This window comes from Corapipo altera, unplaced genomic scaffold, assembly GCF_003945725.1.
Source record: "Corapipo altera isolate COAL_440 unplaced genomic scaffold, ASM394572v1 1, whole genome shotgun sequence".
NCBI classification, from domain to species: Eukaryota; Metazoa; Chordata; class Aves; order Passeriformes; family Pipridae; genus Corapipo; species Corapipo altera.
This window is the reverse complement of record NW_020884873.1, coordinates 827,134-853,197: the sequence shown is the minus strand read 5'-3', so window position 1 is coordinate 853,197 and position 26,064 is coordinate 827,134. Positions and strand designations below refer to the sequence as shown.

Genomic DNA, 26,064 nt, shown 5'->3' with positions numbered 1-26,064 from the left:
GGGTGAATGGTGCCACCCCCCTGATGGGCAGGGGCTGCTCTGGCACCAGGAGAAGCACATTGAGGGTTCCCACTCAGGAGAATCTATCTTTGCCTTTCCATTCCTGAAGCTTAAGATCTAGCCACACATGCAGCTCCCACTGGAGGGATTTCAAAGTGGAGTCAGTTCAGCAATGAGGACTTCAAATGGTGATGGAACAACCACCAGAGAGTCCAGTGAGGCTAAGGCGATGCAAATAATTTGTGCGTGAAGTAAAATGAGCTTCTGCTTCCAGGGTGTGTCTTGTGATGCAAGGTATAAGCTAGATGACACTTTGGATTTTTTTTCAAAGAGGTCTTAATAATACAGTTTTAAAGAATATTCTATGGTGAGAGGAGTTTGTTTGGTTTTAATTTCTTTTCCTAAACCCTCAGTCCCCTGCGCAAGTGTCTCTGATTGCCAGGTCAGATACTTGGAGGTAGATTTTTCCGTAGCCACCCAGACAGAGATGAAAAAACCAAAACCAAATAATAATTCACAAGAAAACAAGACACAAGACAAAAAAACCCACCATCAAACGAGGCTTAGAGATTTGGCAATTGCTCTTGAGTCTCAGCCATTCTAGCTTGGGCAACTGGATGGTGGTATAAGGAAAAGATACAGAACGAGCAGGTTCAATATTATAATATCCAGAAATTAACTGTTTAGCTTCTTTTTGTTTGGGGTGATGGTGATTAAAATATTTCTTACTTAGAAGCTGAGCATCACTGCTGGATTTAAAGTGGGCTTTTTTAAAAAGAATTTCCTAAAGCCTTGAATCTTCTTATGTATGTCCTTGTGATAAATTGTAATGTTTTTTCTTAACTAAATTCCTTGATTATACCAACAGCACAGTCCCATTTGCATTTCTTCAGTGACTATAGTCATGTTCAGTGAGAGAGGGACATAAATGAGCCGCTTTATATTATGATCTTGCAATAGCATGATAATTTTACTTGTGAGGCTTTATGTCTTATACAACCATACTGTTGGCTAGCCAGAGGTTTCTGGCTTCAAGTGTACACCTAGAACAAAAGCTCAAAGCAGTTTTACAGTGAAGTTTATTTTAAAGCTGTTCAGCCATTGTTTGTAAGTTGTGTTGCTGTAGTGACATCCGAGAGATGACATGGACCTTGCCCCGGAGAACTGTTTTTCTAAAGAATATCCACTGCAATATTAATGCAGTGGGATGACACAGGATAGAAATTCTTTTCTTCTTATCCTTTTGATCTCTGTGCTTATGTATTTGAAATGCAGAAGTTATTAACTTTTCATAGCAGAACCACGGGCACCTGAGGATGCGGGAATGCTGACAGGGACCCTGGGGGTGCGGGATTAAGTGAGTGGGCAGTACCGCTGATGACACTAATGCGCTTTGTGGCTTTGTTTCTCTTTTGTCTTCCAGCCTCCCGGTGTTCCTGACTACCCTCCGTCGGATGGGTATGCATTCGGTAACACAGTTTACAAAAGAGGGCCTCTGCTGGACCAGGGGGCAGCTGTTGCTGCCTTTAAGCAAACTGTTAGCCGACATGTAGATAGGTAACACTGACTCAGCGGCGTTCGTGGTGCTGTGGAAAACTGTCCCGACTTTATTGCTGTTGGGGTGGTGGTGTCTGTAATTACCTCTGGTTCTGTCTGCAGAAGTTCATTATTTCTTTTCAGGGAGTGATTCTGGTTAGCAGTGTGTATTCTGCCTTTGCTGCTTCTCTAAGGTGCACCATTAAAATTCTCTCAGTATAATTTCTACAAAACTACCCTGTTTATCTATGATGTTAAATTGATGCTGCTGTCAAAAATGATATAGTGGAATTCCAACTCAATTTTAGTTCTGATTTGCTTCATGTTTTTAAATATACTCTTTGCTCTTTTCAGAACTGCAAAGAATGACAAGTCTGCTCTGAGATTCACCTGTCCTTGTTTTGATTGATTGTTTGATTTGCTTAGCTGCTCACTTAGTGCTCCATAATCTCCTGCTTTTTGTTTTCTGGGCTGGTGTATAAATACCCATTTTCAGAACAGTGACTCTTTGTTTCTTCCATTCTTTTTCAAATGTTACAGAAAATGCCCTGAAATGTTTGCACAGCAAACAGTGCCTTTTTGCACATCCTTCCCCCTTCATTTTAACCTAAAACTGAATAACTTGACAAGATCAAGTGCAACGATCCTTAGCCTTGTCTGTGGGGAGAATTTCTACGAGCACAAGCTGTGGAAGTAGATCAGTAAAGAAGTATTGGAATTGCTCCCCCATGCCAAACCATATTCCATATAAGCCATATGAACAGTATTTTGGCTTATGTACCATGGAAGATGTTTAAGCTAAGTTTTTAGGATCAGATTGCTGATCATTCGCTATTGTGATGAAAACCCTTGCATAATTCCTAGTTTTATTTCTACTTTTTAGCAGTGTGCTAAAAGATCCTGTTATCAATCTGCATGCATCGAATTCCCATGTGGTGTGCAGGTTGAAGACTCAATTCTTTTCCTGAACTTCGGACTTACTCTTCATAACAATAACAGCAGAGTAGTCATCTCTTAATTGTTTCTTCAAACTTGGTTGTCTGTTGCATTCTTGTCTCAGGACCAGTCAGCTTGAAATCTAGATGATTTGTACTAAAAATTCCTTTCTCTTATCTGTAACGTGGTAAGGCCTGTTTTGTCCTTTCAGAGCAAGAGTATTCTACATAAATGTTGTTGCCTCTACTTCAGTTTAGAGAATGAGTCTAATTACATTGAACTGTTGATGATATCAGTGTATCTGGCTGCAACTGAAAGTCACCCAAGCCTCCTTTGTGGCAGGTAAAGAGAAATGGGTGTTTCTAAGAGGCAGTTCATGAAAGGTGAAATTAGTCTTTTGAAAACTATGAAATGGGACATGCCATAGTGGTACCTGTTTCTCACCACTGATTGTGGGAAGGAGTCTAGATGGCTGGTACTGATGCAAACATCCACAGTGTGCCCCTGTCTCACAGTCCTTTCAACATGAAAGGAGCTTCCGTTTGTTAATTAGCTCTTGAGACACATAAAACAGTGCTTGGTGGGAGCTCATTTCAAGTTGCATTTTGAAGCATCTGTGAACAAAGAGGAATGGGTTTGGGGGAGCAGTGAGAAATTCATGCTGACTCTTTCCACCATTATTTGCTGGTCCTTGATCAAAGCTGGCATTCCTAATGAGCAGCCTGAAGGTAGTGACCAAGCCACCTGTTCCTGTTGAGGGACAGGTAGGTTACACCTTGTCCATAGAAATTTTAATCACAGGGAATTTCAATGGGATGTATTCCAACACACCAGGACCTCCAAGTAGTGCTTTCCTTGGGTGATGTAAATAAAGTGTCAGAATCTTAAACTTTTAGTGTGATATTAGGAATTTCAGGAACTCCAATGCTGAAAGAGTACTACATAATTTTCAGCAAGTTTTGTGGCATTTCAGAGTTTTATGCTGTGTGGTTTGGTTTTGTGCTGTCATTTGAAGGAAAGCTCTCTGGAAGTCTGTGCAACCCCCTAGGCTCTCAAGGAGAGTGCACTGGAGAGCAAAGGGGTGAAATTATGGTTTATCTGATAGGCAGTAAGAATCACAGGAGTGGGTGGATGGATGAATGGAGGTAAGTGTTCAGAATATTTGTGTCCAGGGTAAACTGGCTCTTTAGGATAGGCTTGAAGAATTAGTCTCTTCAGAAGCATGCAACCATTGCCTGGCCCATGTTCTGGGCATGTTGCTAAAAAAGTAAAATGTAGACGTTTATTTTAAATTCTTCCTGAGTGATGTTTCTTGAAGGAATCAGGATGTGGACAATCAGATGTGGACAAGGTAGGAAGACACAGTTATTGAAATCACAGAATCGTAGAATGGTTTGGGTTGGAAGGGGACCCTGAAAATCATCTCATTCCACCCTTCTGCAGTGGGCAGGGACACCTTCCACTAGACCAGGTTGCTCAGAGCCCCATCCAACCTGGCCTTGAACACCACCAGGGATGGGGCATCTGCAACTTCCCTGGGAAACCTATTCCAGTGCCTCAACAGTCTCAGAGTAAAGAATTTTTTCCTAATATTGTAATAATCTAAACCTGTCCTCTTTTAATTTAAACCCATTCCCCCTTGTCCTGTCTCTACATGCCCTTGTAATAGTCTTGCCCCATCTTCCCTGTAAGGTCCCTTCAGGTACTGGAGTGATTTTGGAAAGACAACCTAAAAGTAAAAACACTGTCAGAGCTGAGACAGTAAGAAGGGAGTTCAAAATTATATAAATTTTAAATGGGTGGCAGAAAAAATTGGATTACTCATACATTGTTGAGTCTTATAACACCTATTCTGCAGGCTGGGGTCCATCCCCTGCTTTTCACTCTCTCCTTAAACACTTGTAGTGTTTTGTCTTTCTCTCAAAATAATCTTTCAATTTAAATATGACTTTTCCTTGGTTCTGCTCTTCAAGTCAAGTGAGACAGTTCTCCACAGCCATGTAATAGCCAGGTAACTGCTGAATTGCTCAGGCACACCTGGGACCCACGGTTACACAGTGCCAGCATCAGCAACCGTCTGCATTTGTATCCCTGTGCTGTGATGTGTGCAGCATTTCAAGCCATCAGTTGCTGCATGCTTTCATTAGCTGTTCAAATATATTTATTTATTTTATATTTTATTTTATATTTTATTTATTTTACTATTTATTTAGTTTGTTTTACCGCCTGGTATGGATTTATGCAGTTTGGTGTAATTTGCAATAAGTGAATAATATTATTGGGGTGGGGGTTTTTTTTTGGATCTGTTTTGAGTGGGCTGGGAACTTTTCCACTTGAAGAGGTACTACATCAAAAAACCTAGTAACTTCTTAACCAAAGGCATTCTGAGTGGGTCATTCCTCATGCAAAGAGAAAAATACAGAGCTAAACTGTGGTATGCTTTGTTCTGCCATGAACCCAGTTTGTAACTGCCAAGAAATTATTTCTCATTTTTAATTGATGAAGTAACCTGAGATTGTTAGAGTTGATGGTATCTTATGGTCAGTTAAGAAAACTGATCTGACAGTAGGTGAGTGGTTTTTAGAGTTTAATTCCATTAGGGTTTATGGCAAAAATTTATTCATCTACTATGAATTTGAAACAATTTATGATTAACATTAGAAATACAATTTCATACAAAGAACAAGCTATCAATTATATAGTAAGTATAGTCATTTGCTTCTGTAACAAATTATTGTTTAATCTTTAGTAGGAAAACAGACTAAATATAGTGTACCTATTTATTTTAAAACAATGGCACCTGCTAATCCAAGTCGTTATCATACATCTTGCAAACAGTGAGCTGATAAAGGTTATCAGTTCTTGAGGTCCATGTGGTTCAACCACCTCTTTCTTTTGTTTTATTTTTTTATTTTTTTTTTTTTGGCACTTAAATCGATATATTATGAATAGGCAGTTCTACAGCAGCAGCATGTTATGGTTGAGAGATGATTTTTTTAAAAAATGTTTTGCAGGTGATTGGAAGAGGGCATTTATGGTTTTATTTGCGTGAATGTCTCACTGAACAATAGTCTGATCTTTGCTTTGCAGAAACTATGAAGCACACAATAAAGCACAGAGCAAGAAATATGCCAAATGCAAGTACGAATTTGTGGCAAGAAACAACAGTGAGCTTTCTGTCACGAAAGAAGAGATCGTAGAGGTAATTTTGTTTGCAAAGAGAACACAAATTTCTGGTGCTACTCAAAGCTGAGAGTACCTTTTCTGTGGGCAGTGTGGCTGTCCTTAATGTTTGCTGCAATGCGTTTGATTTATGTCCCTCAATATGGAAAATTCAGTTTAATTTGTTTTGCGTCGTTTTTGCGAAGGGTGCTGTAGAGATCCGTGCTGGGAATATATTTGTGGGGTTTTTTTTACATCGTCTCTGGTGTTGCTTTTAAACTTTCAGTAGTGTTTAAAGAACTGGCTCTGGCAAACACTGTGTACGCACTGGGTGTAGGGACAGAGGAACTGATTCCCTGAAAGCGAAATATGTTTGGAAGGAAGGGAGCAATGAAGACGGAAAATGTTGTGAATGAGATTGTACAGCAGGCAGTCAGATTTCTGGCTTTTCCTGGCCATCCTGCTCCAGTTCCATGTTTACCCAGAAGTGCTGTCCCTCCAAATTTATGCTCTCCTAGAACAATGCCCTTTTACTTGGGTTATTAATAATTATTTAATCCTTTTGTTGCCAGCATATGGGTTGTAGACATGCCAGCCTCTCTGTGCAAGTGCTTGATTTTCCTTCCCCTGTGTCTGATCCATCACTCGTCTGTGTTTACAGAGCTTCATTACACACTTCTCTTCCATGTCCTTCCTTGAGAGCCCTGTTTTGAACAGTGCAATACAACCGTGTAGAATTAATCATGATGATAATCAAGGAAGCTGCAGAGGTTTCTTAGGGATATATCTCTGAAGATCTGTTGGCAGTCACAGAACCTGGCAAAGTTATGGCTTTGTTTTGAAATTATGCACAGCCTCAGTACTGGCAGGAGGAAAGTCAGAAAAAATATGTAATTAATTTACCAAATTATTTCAGATTCTGGATGACAGAAAGCAGTGGTGGAAGGTTCAGAACAGGAGTGGCAGCACAGGCTTTGTGCCAAACAATATTTTGGATCCTCTGAGGAGTCAAGAAGGTGGTCAAGGATGGCCGGAGCCTGTGTATACCCGCACCATCCAGGTACTGTCTCCTGTTGGGAGCAAAACTTTCCTTTCAAGTGCAAATGTGTGCATGTGGAGGAGGAAGAAGTTCACAGCAAGGCTAAAATACTTGCATGTTCCACTGATATGTCAAAAAGCATTTAAATTTCTTGTACAGCATGAAGGTGATTTCTGTATTTCATAGAGTCCAGCTTGAGAATAAATGTGATAGAGACACAGCAAAACGGTTTTACTTTGTTTGTTTCCTGATTATTTGCTTAGAGGTGGTAATTTGAATCCTAATGGGTCTGTATGTATTTATTTTAATTGCAAATATCCTTTGTGGATTGATAGCTGTTGATGCCAAAGAAGGAGTTTGAATTATTTAAGGTAGGGTCATCTTTGTTTCTCCTAGGAGAGTGAACTGTAGCTTTTCTTTTTATTTTCTATCTTTGTGTGTCTCTATCTCGGTCTTGATTTTTTTAAATTATTGTAATTTTGTAGTCATAAAAAAGGCATATTTGCTTTTGCATTCACGAAGCAGGTGTTTTTCAATTACTTTGTCTGTGCATCAATAGCACTTTATTATCCTGACCTAATTCTGGTTTTCTTTCTTTCATGTAGTGATGTGGAATTAAGATTTTTGTTGTTGTTGTTTCTTTTACGTGTTCAACAGAATTAGAGAGTAAAATACTTTAAAAAAAAGTAATCTTAAATCAGTGCAATTGTCCACCTAAGTAAGGATATACAGGATAAAGTTGTACTGCATATTTTTAGAGAAAATTTAAAGGGAGTCAGAGGCTACTTAAACAAGAGGTTCTATTTTCTAAGACCTGTTTCTTTCCTTTTATTTCCAATGATCTTGAAAGTTTAGGCAAACAAGCTTGGATTAAGCAGAAATTCCAGGCCTGCCTCTGAATCAGACTTTTTAAGTCCAAATGCAACCCAAATTTCAGTTAAAACTTGACGTTTAATTTAATCTAATATTCATTCCTTGTCCCTGCACATTGCAGCTGATGACTGAAAACCCAAAAATGCCATAATGTTTTGCACAATAATGTAGTAGACCTATCTTGGGTCTACTACATGGGCTTGAATCAGACCATTTCTGAGCTTTCCTATCCATAATTGTTTGCCTGTAATGTATTGACTCAATCTGAATTGATTATGGTTTTGCCTGTCTGCGAAATGAAGCATGCATCTAGAGTTCTTTTCAAATCCTGATTTAAAGATCTGATTTGTTTTTTAATTCCTGTGCATGTAATTTTGTGTGTTTGGAATTTGCCAGCAAGTCCTGAGCAGACCAAGTACAGTTTTGAGTAGAGGTTCTTACGCTGTTCTTTGTAATGCACTGCAGGGTTTGCAGTTTTCTGTTTGAAATAATGACAAGACATGGCATATAATAAAGTAATCATTTCTACAAAGCATTCTCCATGGACCTATGAAAATTAGGGTCAGAGAACAACATTTAACAAAAGTTTGTTTCTTTGCCTGCTGGCAAGTTACTCCCTACAGCTTGATCATATTCAAATGTGAGCTTGAAATACTGTGAAATTATTTAAGAATATAATGGATTGCACAAGATAAATGGAGTCTTTACCAAGAATGTCAGTAATGTTGTTCTTAACTTCATGGTGATTATTATAATTTTAGCGCTCCTGAGCGTGCTCATTTGTCTGTTCTCCTGTGATAGATACATGGTTCATTTGGGATCTGTTTGCATAACTCTATTTATTTCCATAACGGCGCTGTGAGACATTGCTGCTATTTCAGAAAGAAATGAGGCATTGAAGGGATGACTGCCTCGCCCAAGGTCAGGCAGGAGAGCTTGTGGGTAGAGCAGGAAATTGAAGCTGTTCCTATCGTTGCCTTTGCCAGACCCTGAACACGAGCAGGCTCAGCACCTGGTGCTGTGCGGCTTTTGCTGCTCTCCTAAGTCATCTTTGGTTTTCAAAAGACTGCCTTCAGAGTGTCCTGTCTGCTGTGGTGTGAGCTGCAGACATGAGCCAGCAGTGTGCCCAGGTGGCCAAGAAGGCCAGTGGCATCCTGGCCTGGATCAGGAACAGTGTGGCAGCAGGACCAGGGAAGTGATTCTGCCCCTGTTCTCAGTGCTGGTGAGGCCTCATCTGGAGTGCTGTGTCCAGTTCTGGGCCCCTCAGTTCAGGGAGGATATTGAGGTGCTGGAACAGGTCCAGAGAAGAGCAAAAAGGCTGGGGAAGGGACTCAAAAGCACAAGTCCTATGAGGAGAGGCTGAGGGAGCTGAGGAGACCTCATCACTCTACAACTCCCTGAAAGGAGGTTGTAGCCAGGTGGAGGTTGGTCTCTTCTCCCAGGCAGCTATCAGTAAGACAAGAGGGCATGGTCTTAAGCTCTGCCAGGGGAGGTTTAGGTTGGATATTAGGAAGAAATTCTTTACAGAGAGAGTAATGATTCATTGGAATGGGCTGCCCAGGGAGGTGGTGGATTCTCTGTCCCTGGAGGTTTTTAAGATAAGACTGGATGTGGCACTTAATGCCATGGTCTAGTAACCAGGGTGGTAGTGGATCAAGGGTTGGACTTGATGATCTCAGAGGTCCTTTCCAACCTGGCTGATTCTATGATTTTGTGATTCTGTGATAAGTGCTGTGTACAAGGTTGGTGTCTTCATTTAAAGGCTAATGGCCATCAATGCACTGGTCACCAAAGGATGTTTCCAGATTACTAGGAAGGATTAAGGATTCCACTGAAAGACATAATTATTTCATTTGATTATGCTACATACAGACACCCTTTCTTTGAGAGGTGGATACCTCATTAGCACAGTTATTCTCAGAGATGCAAAGTTTATTTTACTCTCACTGTGTTCCCTTTCCTAGTGACCTCTGAGCCCACACATTAGTTTAGATCCTGATTTTTCACTCAGTCTCTTTCGGGATCCGGGTCTCAGATCGTTACATGAAAACGCTAAGGTGATACTTGCAGGGACATTGCCAGTAATATCCTAGATATTTCATCATCCTTGTGAGTTGGAGAGTGTAATGTTGTCTGTCTTCTGATCAGCTGAATTAGTTCCAGGCAACAGTATTTTTGCTTGTTTGGTACTTTTGTACTTTTAGGAGGACATTTTGCTGAATTCTTCTATTTTCTACTAGTGTTAGTTATTGTTTATAAGAGTTTTCTGTGGTGTTGGTCATTTAATCTGCCTTTTAATTTTGAACCAACAGTGGTATTTCACCATCCCATTATGTATGAATATAAACAGTTTCTCAAGCACTCTGATTTCTTAATTTCTACAAGTATTGCTGGTGAACCTATAAAATAATTCATCATAGTATTTCCTATGTTTGAAGAACATAATTGGGATAGAGCTGTGTATCTTGGTGGGCATGTTAATTAATCTCCTGACACCCTTTGTGAGGTGAGACAGTTGTATTATCAGTGATGTGTATGAAATCCTCAGGCATAAAGAGTAAATGTTAAGTCAAATGCAGTCCTGTAGTCTTACTTTAAAAAAACATGACTGTCCACAATGATAGGGTACATAAGAAGCATGTCTAAGGTAGGTAAGCACCAAGACAAAGGTCTCCACCTCATTTGGCACAAGTGTCCTTTGCCTTTCTTGGTGATCTACCATCTTTCTTTCAAGTCTCTCTGTTTATCAGCTCACCAAAAACACCTCTGTGGGAAGTTGTTTTCCCTCAAGCACAGTGTTTGTGACTCCAAGTTAGTGTCATACTCATCTTTTGCCAACTGGTATCTTTCCTGCAGATCATGACTTGTTTGATAATGAAGAGATGCACGTGCCAGCTGTTCATTTTGCAGTAGCCAATGACATGTCATAATTCTTGACCAAGGGACAGTATCTTTTTTTATCTCATTTCATATCAAATTCTCTTGAAAGCTTCCATCAGACCAAGACTTACTGAGGGCTTTAAAAAAGAGAAGAAAAAGTTCTTTCCTGTCCAGTTCAAAATTGATCCAATCCCAAATTATGGGATGCCACGTATTACACAAAAATGTACTGAGTACTTGTAAAAAGGATTTGATTAATTATAAGACTTGAAAGTCCCCAGTTTGTCCATTCCTTCTTTCCTTCCTTCCTTCCGGGGATTACCCTAGCTAATAACAGTTTGAATAAGTAAATTCTGTCTAAATTTCCTGTAAATTCAGTAAAACCACAAATGTGGTGCACCCCGCAAAGATTTATTTTGGTGACTTTTAATGGGATTTTAATAGGCAGCTGTTTGTGTAACAGCTGAGCCCACCAAAGTAAACTCTGGCAAAAGACCTCACTTGAAATTTGCACTTCCAGTCTTTGGTACCTCATTGGCCCTTTTGGCTGAAGACAAGTGGTTGGTTCTCTCTTCGAATGAGTCTCAGGAAAACACCCAAACCACAATGCTGTTGACAAAACTGAGGCTGAATGCTCTGCATCCCTCTTGGTGGACTCCTGTCACTGTGCAAACAGGAATGTGGCACTAAAATGTTCAGAAAGAGAGTAAACGGGAAGTTCTGTATCTGTGTTAATGAGAACATTTCCCAGCACTAACACTAGTTGTGGCTGCTTCCAATGCCTCTTTAATTTTAAGTATTTACCATAGTTTGAATATACATGTTTCCTTTTTTTATACCAAAATACATTTGAAAATACGGTGTTCCCAGTCTTTTACGATGATCAAGAATTAGGACTGATACCATTAGCACTTTTACTCAAACTTATTATTTTACTTTCATTAAAAATAGGTTGAACCATACTGAATCTTGGGGATTTTTTACAAGATGCAGCCTGTAGTGTGTTGAAAACAGCTTTGGGAGTTCATTTTTTTTCCCTGTAAAAGCAAAGGTTTTCTGGCAAAAAATAAGAAAACAAAATTTAGTCCCAGCAAGCTTTTCTGGTGTATCCAGATTTTTAATGAGTGTATGTGTATCATCACAGTTCCAAGGATTTGTTCCAATTTACATGAGTTGACGATTGCAAGTTTATTCTCAAAAGAAATAAAAATATGAGGAAGAAGGAAAAATAAAACCCAGAATTGTTCATTGTTCTTATTGCTGTGAGGAAATGAGTGAGTAGCTAGTCAGCAAATTGTCCAGGGAGGTGATTCTGCCCCTCTGGTCTGCTCCAGTGAGTCCCTCTAGTCTGCCCTGATCCCACCTCCAGCTCTGGGGTCCTCAGCACAGGAGGGACATGGACCTGTTGGAGAGAGTCCAGAGGAGGCCACCAAGATGATCAGAGGGATGGAGCACCTCTGCTATCAGGAAAGGCTCAGAGAATTGGGATCGTTCAGCCTGGAGAAGAGAAGGCTCTGGGGGGACCTTGTAATTGCCAGTCAGTACCTAAAGGGAGCCCACAGGAGGACTGGAGAGGGATGTTTACAAGGGCATGTAGTGATAGGACAGGGTATAGTGGCTTTAATCTTGAAGAGGTTTAGATTATATCTTAGGAAGAAATTCTTTACTGTGAAATTGGTGAGGCACCAGCACAGATTACCCGGAGAAGTTGTGGATGCCCTATCCCTGGAAGTGTTCAAGGCCAGGTTGAGTCTAGTGGGAAGGTGTCCCTCTTGGGACAGGGGTTTGGAACTGGATGGAGTGTCAAGGTCTCTCCCAACCCAACCCATTCTGTGAGTACATGTCTGACAGCAGCGACCTTCATCTCATTTTTTGAGCCACCAAACATTTCTGGAGCTGAAACAAATAAGTACTTTTCTTAATACCTGCTGTGACTTAACTCTTATTGTTCTGCAGTTGAAAGTGTTCTCTACATGCACCTGATGATCTTAAATCCATTGTCAGTTTTTTCTCTGGATTTTTTTTTTTATTAAACCTCTTTCTAAGTTTTTGTCCGAGTAGGGACTTTGAAAAGAGCTGATTGCTTGTATGGTGTCACATGTGTATGTTTTGGAGCCATCACTCTCTTCCTTATTCAAAACAAGAATATGAGAATAAATCACTGTGTGAGTTTCTTAGTGAGTAAGAAGAGTAATAATTAACAGTGACGTTCCTTTGTTTTAAATTGCTAATGTGCATGAAGTTTCAGGAGTGATGTGTGAGGCAGTTACTTTTTACCTTTCTGGCAATACTATTTGATGTGATTTACTCCATTTTCCTCACAGCAATTACTGGGAGAGCTTTCAGAGGTAACTGAATTACTCTTCTGATATCGAACCTCAAAAATTAATCTGTTGTACTGTGTAGTTACCAATTCTATAATGCATGTTTGGTTCTTTTTGTAGCAATGAATAGAAGTGATGAGATGAATGTGTGGATGTCCTCAAAAGATCTGGAGTTAAAAAAAGAAATGTTAAATGCGATTCAAATATATAATTGGCTTTTGGGCACTGTTCAACAAGATGCAAACTATGGTTTCATCTGTAAATTTAGAATTTGAGTGATGCTTCCAGATTAATTTTTGTTTTCACTCCAGCAAGTTGTTTTGATGAAGCTTATGAGTGCAGTACAACATGTCTTTGAAACTACTCCAGTAGCATCCGTTGAGAGCTATATGTGTTTTTTAGCTATCACTTTTTCTGCATTAGATTGTGGTGATGTGTAGTTGATGCCTTGGTTTGTAATGAATCTTCTCTAACATAAAAAAGTTCTACTTTTTCTTTGCATGTTTTTTTGAGTAGATCAAGGGACATGTAGGTACGTTGTGGGGATAACAGTCTAGTAATTGGAATCTGTGAACAAGATATTAAAAAACGTGAATATCATTAGAACATTTTAATCTTTGTGAAATTTTAATTCATTAACAAGCTTTTGGATATAGCATAGTACATGTATATATAATAAATTATGGTATATTTGCTATATACATTATAAGGTGCTCTCTTCCCACAAAAGGGCAAATTTCATAAATATATTTATTCTGCTTGTTCTCTTTTATATTATGCAGTTCACCTTTCTTGACATTTGACATTTTAAAAAGTATTGTCTTAACATTGAAATAGCAACATACAGAAAAGTCATGGTTATTTTCTTTTATCTCCCCACAATGCACCGCACAAGGTGGACACAAAACAGTTGAGAGCTGAATGCCTTTGAACAGCTAAATGCTAAGATAAAAACAAATAAACAAAAACGTTTGTTTCAGTAACTGACTGTTACAATTAAAATGAAAAATTTTCTAAGGGAAATAAAAGACTGATTCCTCAGGCTTAATTGTCTGGCTGCAGAAGCCAATGGGGTAAGTTTTCTGCTGGTGTGACTTCTCTAGCTGCAATGGTACCAGTTTACGGTCATGATAAAATGCCTTGTCCATCAGCTGGACTTAACTGAGTTGGAGATTCCTGTAGCAGGGCAGTTGTTGACATTTCATGAAAGTTTGATTGTTGTCAGGGCAGTGATCTGCTGCTCAGATTCTAACATATGGCTCCTACAAATATTTCCCTACTTGATCTGCTGTAAACCCTCTACCTTCAAGGAAATAGGGACAGGTATTTCAGGAAGTAGCAATGAATCTGGGGAATGTACTCATCTATCTTCGTACCAAAGTAAACAGATTTCTCATAACTAAGAAATGAGGCTTTCCTATTGGGCAAACAAACTTTAATATTGAACTTTCAAGCTGTGTTAGTCCCAAGTTGCAGAGAGGGAGCACTGTTTAACAGTGGGACAGGGAGTGTGAACTGTTTGAAAGAAAAGGGTAGCATAGGTTGCTTATGGACTTGTCTGTCATTGGGATTGCTTTGGGAAGATACTTGTGCCTTCCTGTAACTGCTGCCATTCTAAAAGCAAAGAAGAAGGAATTTGTTCCCAAAATTACTCTTGAGACACCTATTAGTTAGTTATCAACAGTAAGATAACTTGCATGATTTTAGAACTTTGCATGGATTGGGGAGAAAAGAGACAACAGCCATATTCCAAGAATTGTGGAATTTGGTTTTTATTTGATTGGATCGTTACATTGAGGCGATATGTAGAGATCACACTGACAGCTGAAAAGGTACAACTGAATGGAGAGGAGGAAGAGGAACTTCTTTAATACTGTCTGCAGTTCAAGAAACAATGTGTTATCTTAATCCTACTGACATTTGTAACTTGAAACCTTTGCTGGGCTTAGGTTTGGCTGGGTATATTCATTTTTCACTGGTTTTTTTTACATAACATCTCTAAAATACACATTTTTACACCGATGAAGTTCAATAACTCAGAAATTTTGAATGCTATTAAAAAGTGCCAGGTAATAGAGGTTTGGGATTTAAAAACAATTTCATTTATAGAATTCATCTGTTTGAAAGAAGGAAAAGTATTTCAAATGATTCCATTTCTGTGAGCTTTGTGTCCCACAGAGAAGGAAATTGATGGCAAACATTGATGCCAGATCAAGTTTTGGCAAATTTTGGAACTACATCTGGCAAGTAAGATGCCTTTGTGTAATAAATGACATCAACTGGTGCAATGCATCCTAGCAGAAACCTGAGTTTGATGTCAAGATTTTGCTGTCGAACTAAAAGTCTCTCTGCATCTTTTCAGAAACAGAGGACGGACTATGTAGGAAAACAATCTGACCCGGTTCCTGCTACTCCTTCGCCACCTCCCACACCTGCTCCTGTCCCCGTGGCTGTCCCCCTCCCTCCCAGTGCTCCAGCACCTATTCCAGTTCCCGTGCCCAAGGCGCCAGCAGCCGTCAGCCGCCAAAGCAGCACCTCCAGTGACAGCGGTGGGAGCGTTGCACGAGACACTCAGAGGCAGAAGCAAATTCCTGTGGATCGTAAGTTTGCCTAAGAAACAAGACAAAAAGTATTTCTCTCGTTTCCGTGTGTTTTGCTCACTCCTAGAATTCCTTAAAATTGTGTTTCAGATAAAATTTTAATGAAAAATTTAGTTTTAACCCCATGTTTAAAATACAGATTTTCTGTGTTTGTTCTGACGCTCTGTGATCATATTGGTAAGTAGGGACAGAACACTTCATCACTTGTCCCAGTCTTAAATCCTCTCCTTTTATGAATGTCAGGGATCTCTAGTCAGTGGCTTTCAACACTGGAGAAATGCCCATGCTGGTGTTCTGGCTAATGTACGTTTTCCACCTAAACTCACTGCTGTGTTACAACCTAAATGCTTTTTAAAGTGTTTTTACACTTCAGTGCATGAACATCCATAGTTCTAGGTTACTTGCACCATTCTAAAACATGTATCCAAGGCTTGCAAGAAGACTTACAGGTCTGGCTGATGCATAGAACCATGTTGTACTAGTGTTGTTGGAGGCTCATCTTGTGGTGGGGTCCCCCTGGCTTGGTCAAAGCAGCAGCAACTGGCAAGCCATGGAACTTTCATGCCCTTGTCTTATGAGGTAGCTCTTTAGCTGGAAAAGCTTGGTAATGCACATCCAACAGTGTGTGGTTGTCATGAAAAGTTCTGATTAAGGCCACCTTGTAAATACAAAGCCCAGCCAATGCTGAGGCTTGACTGAAAAGCAGGTTGGGTTGGAAGAACTTATGTAGTCAGTAACTTCTGTCCTAAATTGCTTAAAAAGCAATGTGATTGTTTGGCTTTGTAATAACTGAAACACGTAGTCAAGAATTTGCTGTGGCTTTTAAAGAAATAGCTGTTAAAATAATGAGCTTTTTGTAGTTCAAGCTTTTTGACAGCTTTTCCCACCCTCTACCTCCCTGCCTTATCAGAAAATCCTGCTTCCTCCTAAGGTTAGAAACTGGCGTTGAGCATAAGCCTTTCTGGGGAAGAGCTTCTTTTCCCCCTGTCTCCAGTGGATGGGAAGTGTGCCTGTGTAGATAATCACATGTCTGGTTGAGGACAAGCTCTTGCCTAGGCTCTGAACTCGGGAACGCTCTGGGACCCTTTTAATATATTCACCTAAAGGACAGTCTGGCTGGAAATTATAAATGAAGAACAGCCTGGCAGGAAGAACAGGCTTCACTGCTGTTTCCCAAAGAAACAGTAGGGAGAGCTTCTGCCTTAGTCCTATTTTGGGCAGTTTGTTACTTAAATAAAATCAGAAACCCAAGCAGTTACAAAATATGGGGAAAGTGAGAGTGAATTTCACATACACACACACGTGCACAAAAATGATGATAATTTTATTTCCACGTAAGGACTTTGCATGCCATAGCATACCTGTGTCCTTGAATCCATGATGGCCTTCTCTGTCCATCTGTGGAAAATGAGAAGACCGTCCTGGCTTCAGGCACAGGGTGTGAGTTGTGAAGGGTTGCTGTAGACTAAGTGGTTACAAGATATCTCTTGCCCTCTCAGCCCCACTGAGGGTCTGGGTCACACATGAGCTCCTGTACCCTCCCAGAGCTGTCACTCAAGCCCAGTTAATGGTCTGCTGGTACCTCAAAGTCCTTGCAGAATAGGTGCCTCCCCAAAGGTGATGCCTAACCCCGCCTGTGCAGCTGCTGCCCAAGTACCCACCTGACTCCTGAAGAGAACAATGGAGAACCTGCTCCACCCCCAGGGTGTCCTGCTTATTTCTGATAGCACATCTAACAGCAGTAACAATCGGTTATCCAACAGCTAAATATTTGTCTTTTGATACAGTCTTGGTCCAGATAAAGTGTAAGTCTTTCAAAATCTGTGTAAACAGAAGGAAGATAGCAATGTTCTCTCCCTCTTCCTGCTTGGGAAAACAACGGGTGCATTCTTCAGCAACATTGCCTGAAGGCTTTACTGGTATAACCCATTTCAGATTTTCATATGTATCACTGAGCACATGTCACTTGGGTTTCTGATTCACACTCTGGGGAGGGGGAAACCCTACATATTAGGGCCTGAATGCCTGAAATGTTATACTAGAGATATTTTGTCCACTTTGAACCTGGGGCTACTTGGTAAAAGGAAAAAGAAAATGGCTAAACCAAAGTTTTTTCTTTTTTTTTGCTGTGGTGATTAAAAAAAAATAAATCCTAGAGGCCTATGTAAAGCTTGTTTTTATTTGTGTAACTGCCTAGAGATGTTGATCCCTGGAGAGGTTTTGAGAGAATATAAAAGGAAACATTTTTGCTATCTTACATTTTTTTCATATTGAAGTTGTGTTGTTTTCTTCTGTTCTTATCAGTGTAATGGGAGAAAAGGAATAGCTTATGCCATGTGAGTCCATCAGAGAAGGTGCTGTAGTTACTGTTTGTGTATCAGAGTGAGAAGGTTGAATAAAGATCGCTAAAAATATCTTGGCAAGGAAATCCTGAGAATTTTTGAGATAATTTGTGTTGCTTGTCAAAGGATTTTTATAGTTGTTCCAGAATTTCAGCACAGAGTGGTCAACTGTGCTAAATCAGTGTCTTCTTTGAGCTCAAAAAAGTATTTTTGAGATGCACCTTTTGGATGCTACCTATTTTAGTGAAGTTATCCATAGAAATTTCTATATGCATTTTAAACAATTTTCAGTGTCATTATAATTGATTTTGTTGAAATGGCTGGAAAAGCATTTCAGTTTGTTGCCTGCTAATGACCAGCCACTGAACTAAATGCTTCAGACAAATGGGTTCTGGGAAACAGGGAATTCATACAGGGTTTTTTTAAATAAACAAACAAACAAACAAGCTCTTGCCTATGAGACCAAGTATCTTTTTTTCTTTTTCTTTCCCTTTCTAATGGAAAATATGTGACAATATTTCAGCTAACCAGTCACTCCAGGCTTGGAGTGAATTCACATTTCTTAAAATCCCTTCAAAAATCTGACTACTGTAATAGCTCATTAAGTGCAATGAGTGATATGTGTCAGCAGCTGGGAAGTATTTTTCCCTATGTTGATTTGCATTAAAAACTTGGACTTTCAATTGAAAAAAATGCTTTTGGAAAGTACTACCTTTTCACAGTGTAAGCAATCTTATAACCTCCCTCATCCTCTTTTTTTTTTGCTTGTTTTCATTTTTAAAACATGACACTTGTAGTTGAAGAAAGGCAGACAATTGAATAACTCTCCACGTCCATTTTCTTCTGTAGCTTGGGTGCTGTCAGACTGATCTACACCTCTGTGTGACATGCAGCTCATGTCTACTTTCTAGGGTCTCAGTTGAAATCTGTTTGGGTTTTTATTTTTTGCATTTGTTTTCCCTTGCAAAGAGGAGGTTGGGAATCTTGAAATATTCCTGGGGGGGGGGGGGGAAAGGACAACAATAATTTGATCAGATCTAGCGAATGAATCTCTAAAGAAAAAAAAGAAAGTTTAAGGTTTACAATGGAGTATAAGAAGAGACCTGGCTTTGATAAAGCGACCTTGAGAATAACTCCTGTGGGACCTCTGTCTTTAGGCAGGAAATCCCAGATGGAGGAGGTGCAGGATGAACTTGTTCACCGCCTCACCATCGGCCGGAGCGCTGCCCAGAGGAAGTTCCACGTGCCACGACCCAACATCCCGGTGGTCAACATCACTTATGACTCCTCCCCTGATGATGTGAAAGCGTGGTTGCAGTCCAAAGGATTCAACCCTGTGTAAGTCTGAGGGAAAACGTACGAAGGTTAATTTAAATTATTCTCCTGTCAGTAGGTAGGATGGGGTCGGACCACTTTTTAAAATCGAGCAGCCTTCTGAAAGCCAAGAAATGTCAACTGCACTCTTGGAAAAAATACTTTGTTTTTACCTATATGTATATACACACACACACATATACGTATATATTTATATATATAAGTGTACCTAATATACATATAAATAAAAATAGATGTCAATGTGGTTATATATCTACAGAAGTATAGATATTTATTAGCCTCCACCAAACAGTGGTACTCATAACAGATACTCAATTGACTTCAGGAGTCCTGTTGTATAAAAGTTTTTCTTAATTTAGTAGCCCTACCTGAGGCAATGTGGGGTGAAGACAACCTGCTTCTCTCTCTTGGCTGGTGTATTTTTGCTCATTTCTTGTTTGTTCCCTTTGTTGTGACCTCAGGACTGTCAACAGCCTTGGTGTGCTGACAGGTGCTCAGCTCTTCTCCCTCAATAAAGAGGAACTGAGGACTGTTTGCCCAGAAGGGTCGAGAGTCTACAGCCAAATCACGGTACAGAAGTCTGCCTTGGAGGTATGGATAACCCTTCTTACTGACCTAAGCTGGGTCACCAGTTTTGAATCTGTACAAGTAAATAACTCTTTCTGTGAAGCAGATGGTTTTTCCTCAGTTCCCATCACGTCAATAAGCATTATTTCTGAGTTATTTGGTATTAATTCATTGAAACAGCATTAGAAATAGTACTCATGTGTAAGACATTTTGTGCCATAACCAGACTGCAAGAAGTCAAAATATGCCAAAAAGAGCTTTGGGGGAAACAATAGGAGAGAGTAAAATGCCCTTTCTTTTTCTTCTTGCTTTGCCTGGTACTTGGGCAAACAGGTAATCCTGGTACATTTGGTGGTGTTGTGTTAGTTTTGCTTTGTCTTTGTAGGGGAGATTTGATCTGTTAGGCATGAGAAGGTGGTAGAGCTCACTGTTGAATCTCAAGGCCTTACAGGTCAAACCTTGTGGCACCTGCATTGGAAGGTTTCTAAGAGTAGCAAACACTTTGGACACTGTGCTACCAGAGTTACTGAGTAAAGGATAAAGTGTTATATCTCTGTATTTATTGCTCTGCTGCAGTTTGCTTTAATTACAGTGGTATTGTTTCTTAAACACCTTAAAAGCTTGTATACAGATTTGTGCTGGGGACAATGCTTGCCAATTTTTAAACCAGTAGAATTGGAGATGCACCTACTTCTTTTAAAAGTTGCTGTGGGAAGTGGAGAAATGGACTTGATAATGTCTAGAGGTGAGATTAACTCAAATGAGAAGCTATATTCTTCACATCCATTTAAAAGAAAATCTTGAAGTTTAAAATGTTTTTCTACCCTCTTACAAAGCTGAGACTGTCTTGCTTAAATGATTATAAGCATTCACTGCCAGGCACAGTTTTAAAGGTAGATTTAAGGTGATGCATATTTTACAATTTGCCTGATCAGTGTGGATCAGAGAGCACCGCTTTCTAATGTTGTTAAAATTGCTTTATTCCTTTCTTCAAGCCCTATTTTCTTATGAGAGGAAGGGAGAAATATTTCACCTTCGTTCTTAGAATTGTAAGTCACTACAGCCCAGAGCAATCCATTTCCTAGTGAAAATATATGCATATTCTTCAATTTTTTTTGAATGTTAACAGTCTTATTTCATTTTTATAAGACTACTGTGTACTGAGACGGAAGTGCCTTTGTAGTGGAAGTTAGTTTGGAAAGCAGAGATGCACTGGATTGGAGGGATCTGTCCTTTTTTCCCTCTGTGCTTTATCCTGCTTGCCTCAGTTAGGTGTCACTCTGCAGGAAACTGAAAAGTTCAGACTTGTCTAATAGGTGCTCTACAAGTATTAATAAAAGGGTGCTGACAGTTTAACAAGGTCATTCAATTTTGTTAGTGGAAAGGTAACTGAGATATTTATTTCTGCCTTGATATTTGAGGTTTAACTGATGAATTTCAGAATTTATGCAATTCCTGGTGGCTTTAGCCTGTTGTTTGTTGAATTTTACCTTCAAAGGAATTGCATCTTCATTTCTCTCCCTATAATATTTCAAATCACAGGGTTTAGGAAGGCTGTTCTTGTTTAAGAGAGACTATGGGAATGAGTATCACAACAAAATGTCTACATGTGACCCAGCAAAGATGAGCTTTCATGTTCCAAACAGGGCTATGTTCTTATTGCTCAAATTGGAAACACTTCTAATAACAGAAGCATTTAAGCATATGCATGCTTGTATCAGTGTCAGGCCTATTTTACAATTGAATGCTTTTTATGAGCAGTAACAGGGCTATGAGTTTGACCACCATAATTGTCCTACATGATTAATGAGTGCCAAATTTTCATGAAGTTCTATGGCATCCTTTGTGCAGCACTTGTGATGTCATATTGCAGTAAATGCCCTGGGTATTAAATACAAATAGCAATAAGAGCCAGAGGCAGAGCAAACCCACACACTCTCTGGCACTACAGAACTTTATGCCTTGTCTTTCTTTGTAATTTTTACTCGGGATGTTCCACAAGTGTTTCTGGATTCAAACCATTTCTGCAACCCAGGCCTTACTCTCAGCTTTGGGGCTCCATTCCCAGATACAAACAACCAGATCTTCCCAGTTTCCTTTTAGTGTTCTTTTACCTCAGGCAGAAGAATTTTATAATTTTATTATTGGAATTGCAGTTGTTTTGGAATGTAATAATTTTACCCTTACAAGGAAGGAAATTAATAGGTACCACACTTTCGATTGTTATACTTTATTTTCGTGGTAACTCCATTCAGCCCTGAATCACACCAGAGTTTAAAGCATCCAAGGAACTCTCAATGGAGTTGTGTGACCCCTGTATGAACATGACTAAGAAACAGAAACCTGCAAGTGCAGGGAAGGTGTTTTGGGGTTTAAGAGCTTTCTGGGCCTGGCCAAGCAAAAGCTGAAAGATAACTTTGTGTGCGACCAGTGTGTCAAGACAGCAGAGAGTTGGTCATAGCCAAGGCCAAACACCTCCTTTCTGCCAGAGGAAGTGGTGGTGGCCAGCAGGGATGTCCTGGGAGGAGGCAGGATGTACCATGCTCTGTGTCCTGATCACAGGATCCCTCTTGGGAGCTCTTTCCGGGGCTACTCCAGAGAGCTGAAGTTGACCTTATATGTCAAGTACAGGACATTACAGCAGCTTGGCTGGTCATATTAATTCTGCTTTACATGGTTTTACTTTTTCGTTGTAAGTTGAAAATATTAATAACCTCCATGATTATGGGGGTTTTATGTGTCCATTTCATTAAGTGTTGCTGAGCATTTCAGGCTCTGGTGTTGAAAAGTGCTCAAGAAGATAAGTGTAGAGACACAATATCCTGAACACCACTTCTGTCCTCTCCAGAAAGGAACACTTGAGTTCCACATTCTAAACCTCTTTGTACTCCATCAGTGGGAAGCACAGGCACAAATCCCTTTAAAAGTGAAAATGGTTTCTGTCTAATACATGTATCAAATTGCCTGGAAGAGCAGCTTATTCTCTTTGACACCTTGGTGAAAGGAATGACCCAGGCACAATCCCAGAACTGGGATTGACTGATGGAGTTTACCTCATGATCTGGTTAGAGGCTAAGCTGGGTAAATCACTGTGGCCAAGGTCTAGCAGTCTGTTCCAAAAGTTGTATTCCTAAGAACAGCCCTAGGCTGCTTTGTTCCTCACCTCTGAGTAGGATGTGCCTGTTGTGCTGTGCCACGTGTGTCTTGCAGCTGGTTTAGTCAAGCAGCATTTCAAGCTCATCAGTCATGTTGTCACTGATGTTATCAGGAGGGCAAACTCTTTCAGCTTGGGCTGCTCAGTTGTTTTCAGAAAAATATTTCTACGTGACCCCTGATAAAGCACGTTGTCAGGTATCTGCTGATGTTTTTTTATGCATGACTTCAGCAGTGGGTGACTGCTGCACTTGCTCTGTATCTAAAACCAAAAGGGCAAGGACAGAATGAATTAAGACAAATAAAACTGCTTTCTCGCCTTCAGAGAATCACTTATAAGTCCTCTGCTTTGCCCAATCCACTCTGGGAGAAGAGAGCAATGGTAATTTAAATAGAAGGAACATTGTAACCTCCCTCCCTGTGGACACCTAACCTGTCTGGCCAGGTAATGGCACCAGATAATGCACTGTAAAGGATATAATGGGATAAATCTAAATTAAAATGTATGTAATAGGATACATTTTCAGTGTTAAGGATTTTCCCCTTTAACAGTCTTGGAATTTCTTTTACAGATTTCAAAAACAGTTTCTGCTTCCTTATTCAGAGGCTATTTTGGAAGTTTTGAAGTTTTGAAGGTCGTGTCATAGCCAAATAATACAGTAGCAGATATGGCTCTTGCTTTATAATCCCCTGGTTTTATTCAAAGTCATGCACACTTTGGGAAGTTCTGCTCTATTGGATATGTGTCCTGGCCCTTCTAATAACTTCATTTATGTTGTCAAAGCAATCTGTTTGCAGCTGGCTCAGCAGACCTGTTTTTCACTCTTAAAAGGTGAAATAAAGCCTTGTCCTCACAATACTTCACTCTTCCTAATATTGTGATATGGTTCAATTCCAAGTACTGTGCTACAAGTTTGAAACCTGTGTCTCTGAGCAGCAAATGCACAATGGTGTATCATGTAATGTGAGTGACTGGGATTGAATCCTTGCTTAGCCCTTGACTGTGCAATCCCACGTGTGTGTATGACCTCTGTGTTTACATAAATCTAAACCCATCAAGGATTTATTTACAGTTTTTTAATTTCTAAATATTATTGCCCTGATTTTTAAATCAAAGGTGGAATCCAAGCAAACTTGCTGACTTGCTTTTGCTGAACCCATATTTCACCCCATACATATCCAGCACTTCCAGGGCCTTGTGTGAGAATTAAAGATGCTCAGCAGTGCTGAAAGGCGAGCTCACATTTTTAGTCTCCAGGCTTTTTTCTGGTCTGCATTTAAGGGTAGTGTAAATACTTTCTTATTGGAGCTGCAAGGTGAGTTTAATTTGTTTAATATTAATAAAATGCTGTAAGAGGAATGTCATCACGTGCCAAAACCACAAATAAACTCTTTTTCTTTTTTGTTTGTAGGCAAACAGTGGTAGTTCAGAACTGCAAGAAATTATGAGAAGACGACAGGAAAAAATCAGTGCAGCTGCCACAGATTCAGGTGTGGAGTCCTTTGATGAAGGGAGCAGCCACTAAATGTGTTTCTTCTTTTCTTTAATTCCATTGCCCATAGCATCATACCATCCAGCTTTGCTTTAGGGAGCAGTGAAGGGGAATGTCTTACTGTATTGTAACTTAACTAGCCAACACAAAGAAAATTCACAGTAGTCTCCACAGGAGTACCTGCTGCTGCCTTCTCATCATGAAAAATAAACAGATGAGAAATTCAGTGGAGCTTCCTGGCAGGTGAAAATATTGGTACATGATTCATTTACACCCAAAGATGAGTCTTGGCTTTTATGGAATTAACATGACAGACAAATTGTAGCACATCTTTGTGATTCATCTGAGGGAAGCTGAGCCAGCAATAAAAAAGCATTTGACCCCTTCAGTAATTATAAGATTCTGAATCTCATCTCTTGCTGTAGTGTGCAATTATGTCTTTTTGGCTCAGTCTTTCTTGTCATGCACTCGGCTGCAGGACGTTTGCTTAAGTTGTCGATGCCAGCAATTGGAGAGGAAATCTTTAGAGAATGAACAGCAGCCCAACATAGACTGAATCTTTCTTGCATCACTCCCAAGATGTTTTATTACTAATGATGCTGTTTATAGCAAAATAATACTCTGTACATTGATTTTATCAATACTTCACCCGTGATGAACTATAATATTGCACAAGAAGGAATAACTAGGATATAGTAACACAACTCAGCTAAAAGAGGTGATGAGATCTGCTGTAGCTGGCCATGCAACAACTCACAGTACATTTTTTTTAATATACTTGCATTTTTTTTTGCCTGTAACTTAACCCATCAAAAGAACAGTGTATAATCTAGACTTCTCTGTGTGTTGATCCCAGATATCAGTTTTTCCTCCTGTAAAAAAACTATTGTTCTTTTATAAATGTAATCTTTTGGGAAAGTGGATTCCTGGAGGCAAAAGGGGGGAAAAGAAGAGGAAACATCCTTTCCAGAAAATGTTATTTTTGAAGATGAAATGATTTTTGTCACAAAATGTTCTGTTATGGTCATGTGATTTTATATATAATATATTTATTATATATAATATATAATATCACTTAATTTAGACAAATTTAATCATCTAGTTTGATTGAGTTTCATAGTGCCTTTTTCACATGAATCAGCTTAAAGTCTGCAATAAACAGTATTTCTTGTCTGTTAAATCGTTGTATCTTTGTGGCTACAAAGACAGTAATGAAATAAGGAAGTAATCTTGATTTTTGCCATTAGTTTACTTTTCCTCTGCATACAAGGGAAGGAAAGAATCCTATTCATTTTTCGCAAAAGAAAAGATTAAATTCTTAATAAATTTATTAAGTGCCATTTATTGTAAATGCCCTCACAAATATTACTTCTGCGTGTTGGTTATGTGTCTATGCACATTTTTACATTTAATATATATTCTTTATGCCTGTCTGCATAAGCATGGTCTTATTCAGAAACGGGTCAGTAAGTGATTAATCCTAAACTGAAGACTTCAGCTGCCATAGCAGTCACTAAAAAATGGATTCTTGTCTTATCCAGTGAAAGAAACAATGATTCTCAATTGCTTTCTCCCTCTGGGAAACACTTCAACCAGCACACCAGCATCATGACTACATCCATTCAACACATATACAGATCTTTAGGGGAGAAATTGTCTGTCTCACTCACTGCCTGTCATTAAATGCCAAGCCCAGATCTCCAAAGGCTTGGCATATTCTCTTACTCAGAATTCCCTCTTCCCCACACTTTCTAGTCAGCATCCATACCTAGCCTGAAGAGTGGAGATTTGAAGCTGACTCTCACTTTTAAGTACAGGAGTAGG

The 26,064-nt window shown here is 39.5% G+C and overlaps 1 protein-coding gene across 5 annotated transcripts in view; it reads left to right on the top strand.

The window, feature by feature from the left end:
* The window catches only part of EPS8 (epidermal growth factor receptor pathway substrate 8), a 136,051-nt gene extending 110,471 nt beyond the window's left edge, over positions 1 to 25,580 (top strand). For 4 of the 5 annotated variants that reach the window (XM_027653708.1, XM_027653700.1, XM_027653685.1 and 1 more), the window contains 7 exons: positions 1,424 to 1,557; positions 5,563 to 5,674; positions 6,551 to 6,694; positions 15,113 to 15,350; positions 18,850 to 19,030; positions 19,489 to 19,618; positions 24,160 to 25,580. In XM_027653708.1, the coding sequence (XP_027509509.1) occupies positions 1,424 to 1,557; positions 5,563 to 5,674; positions 6,551 to 6,694; positions 15,113 to 15,350; positions 18,850 to 19,030; positions 19,489 to 19,618; positions 24,160 to 24,273 (1,053 nt within the window). In that variant the 3' untranslated portion in view covers positions 24,274 to 25,580. The remainder of the gene's footprint in view (positions 1 to 1,423; positions 1,558 to 5,562; positions 5,675 to 6,550; positions 6,695 to 15,112; positions 15,351 to 18,849; positions 19,031 to 19,488; positions 19,619 to 24,159) is intronic. The other variant, XM_027653717.1, reaches the window with a different exon arrangement.
* Positions 25,581 to 26,064: the final 484 nt, after the last annotated feature.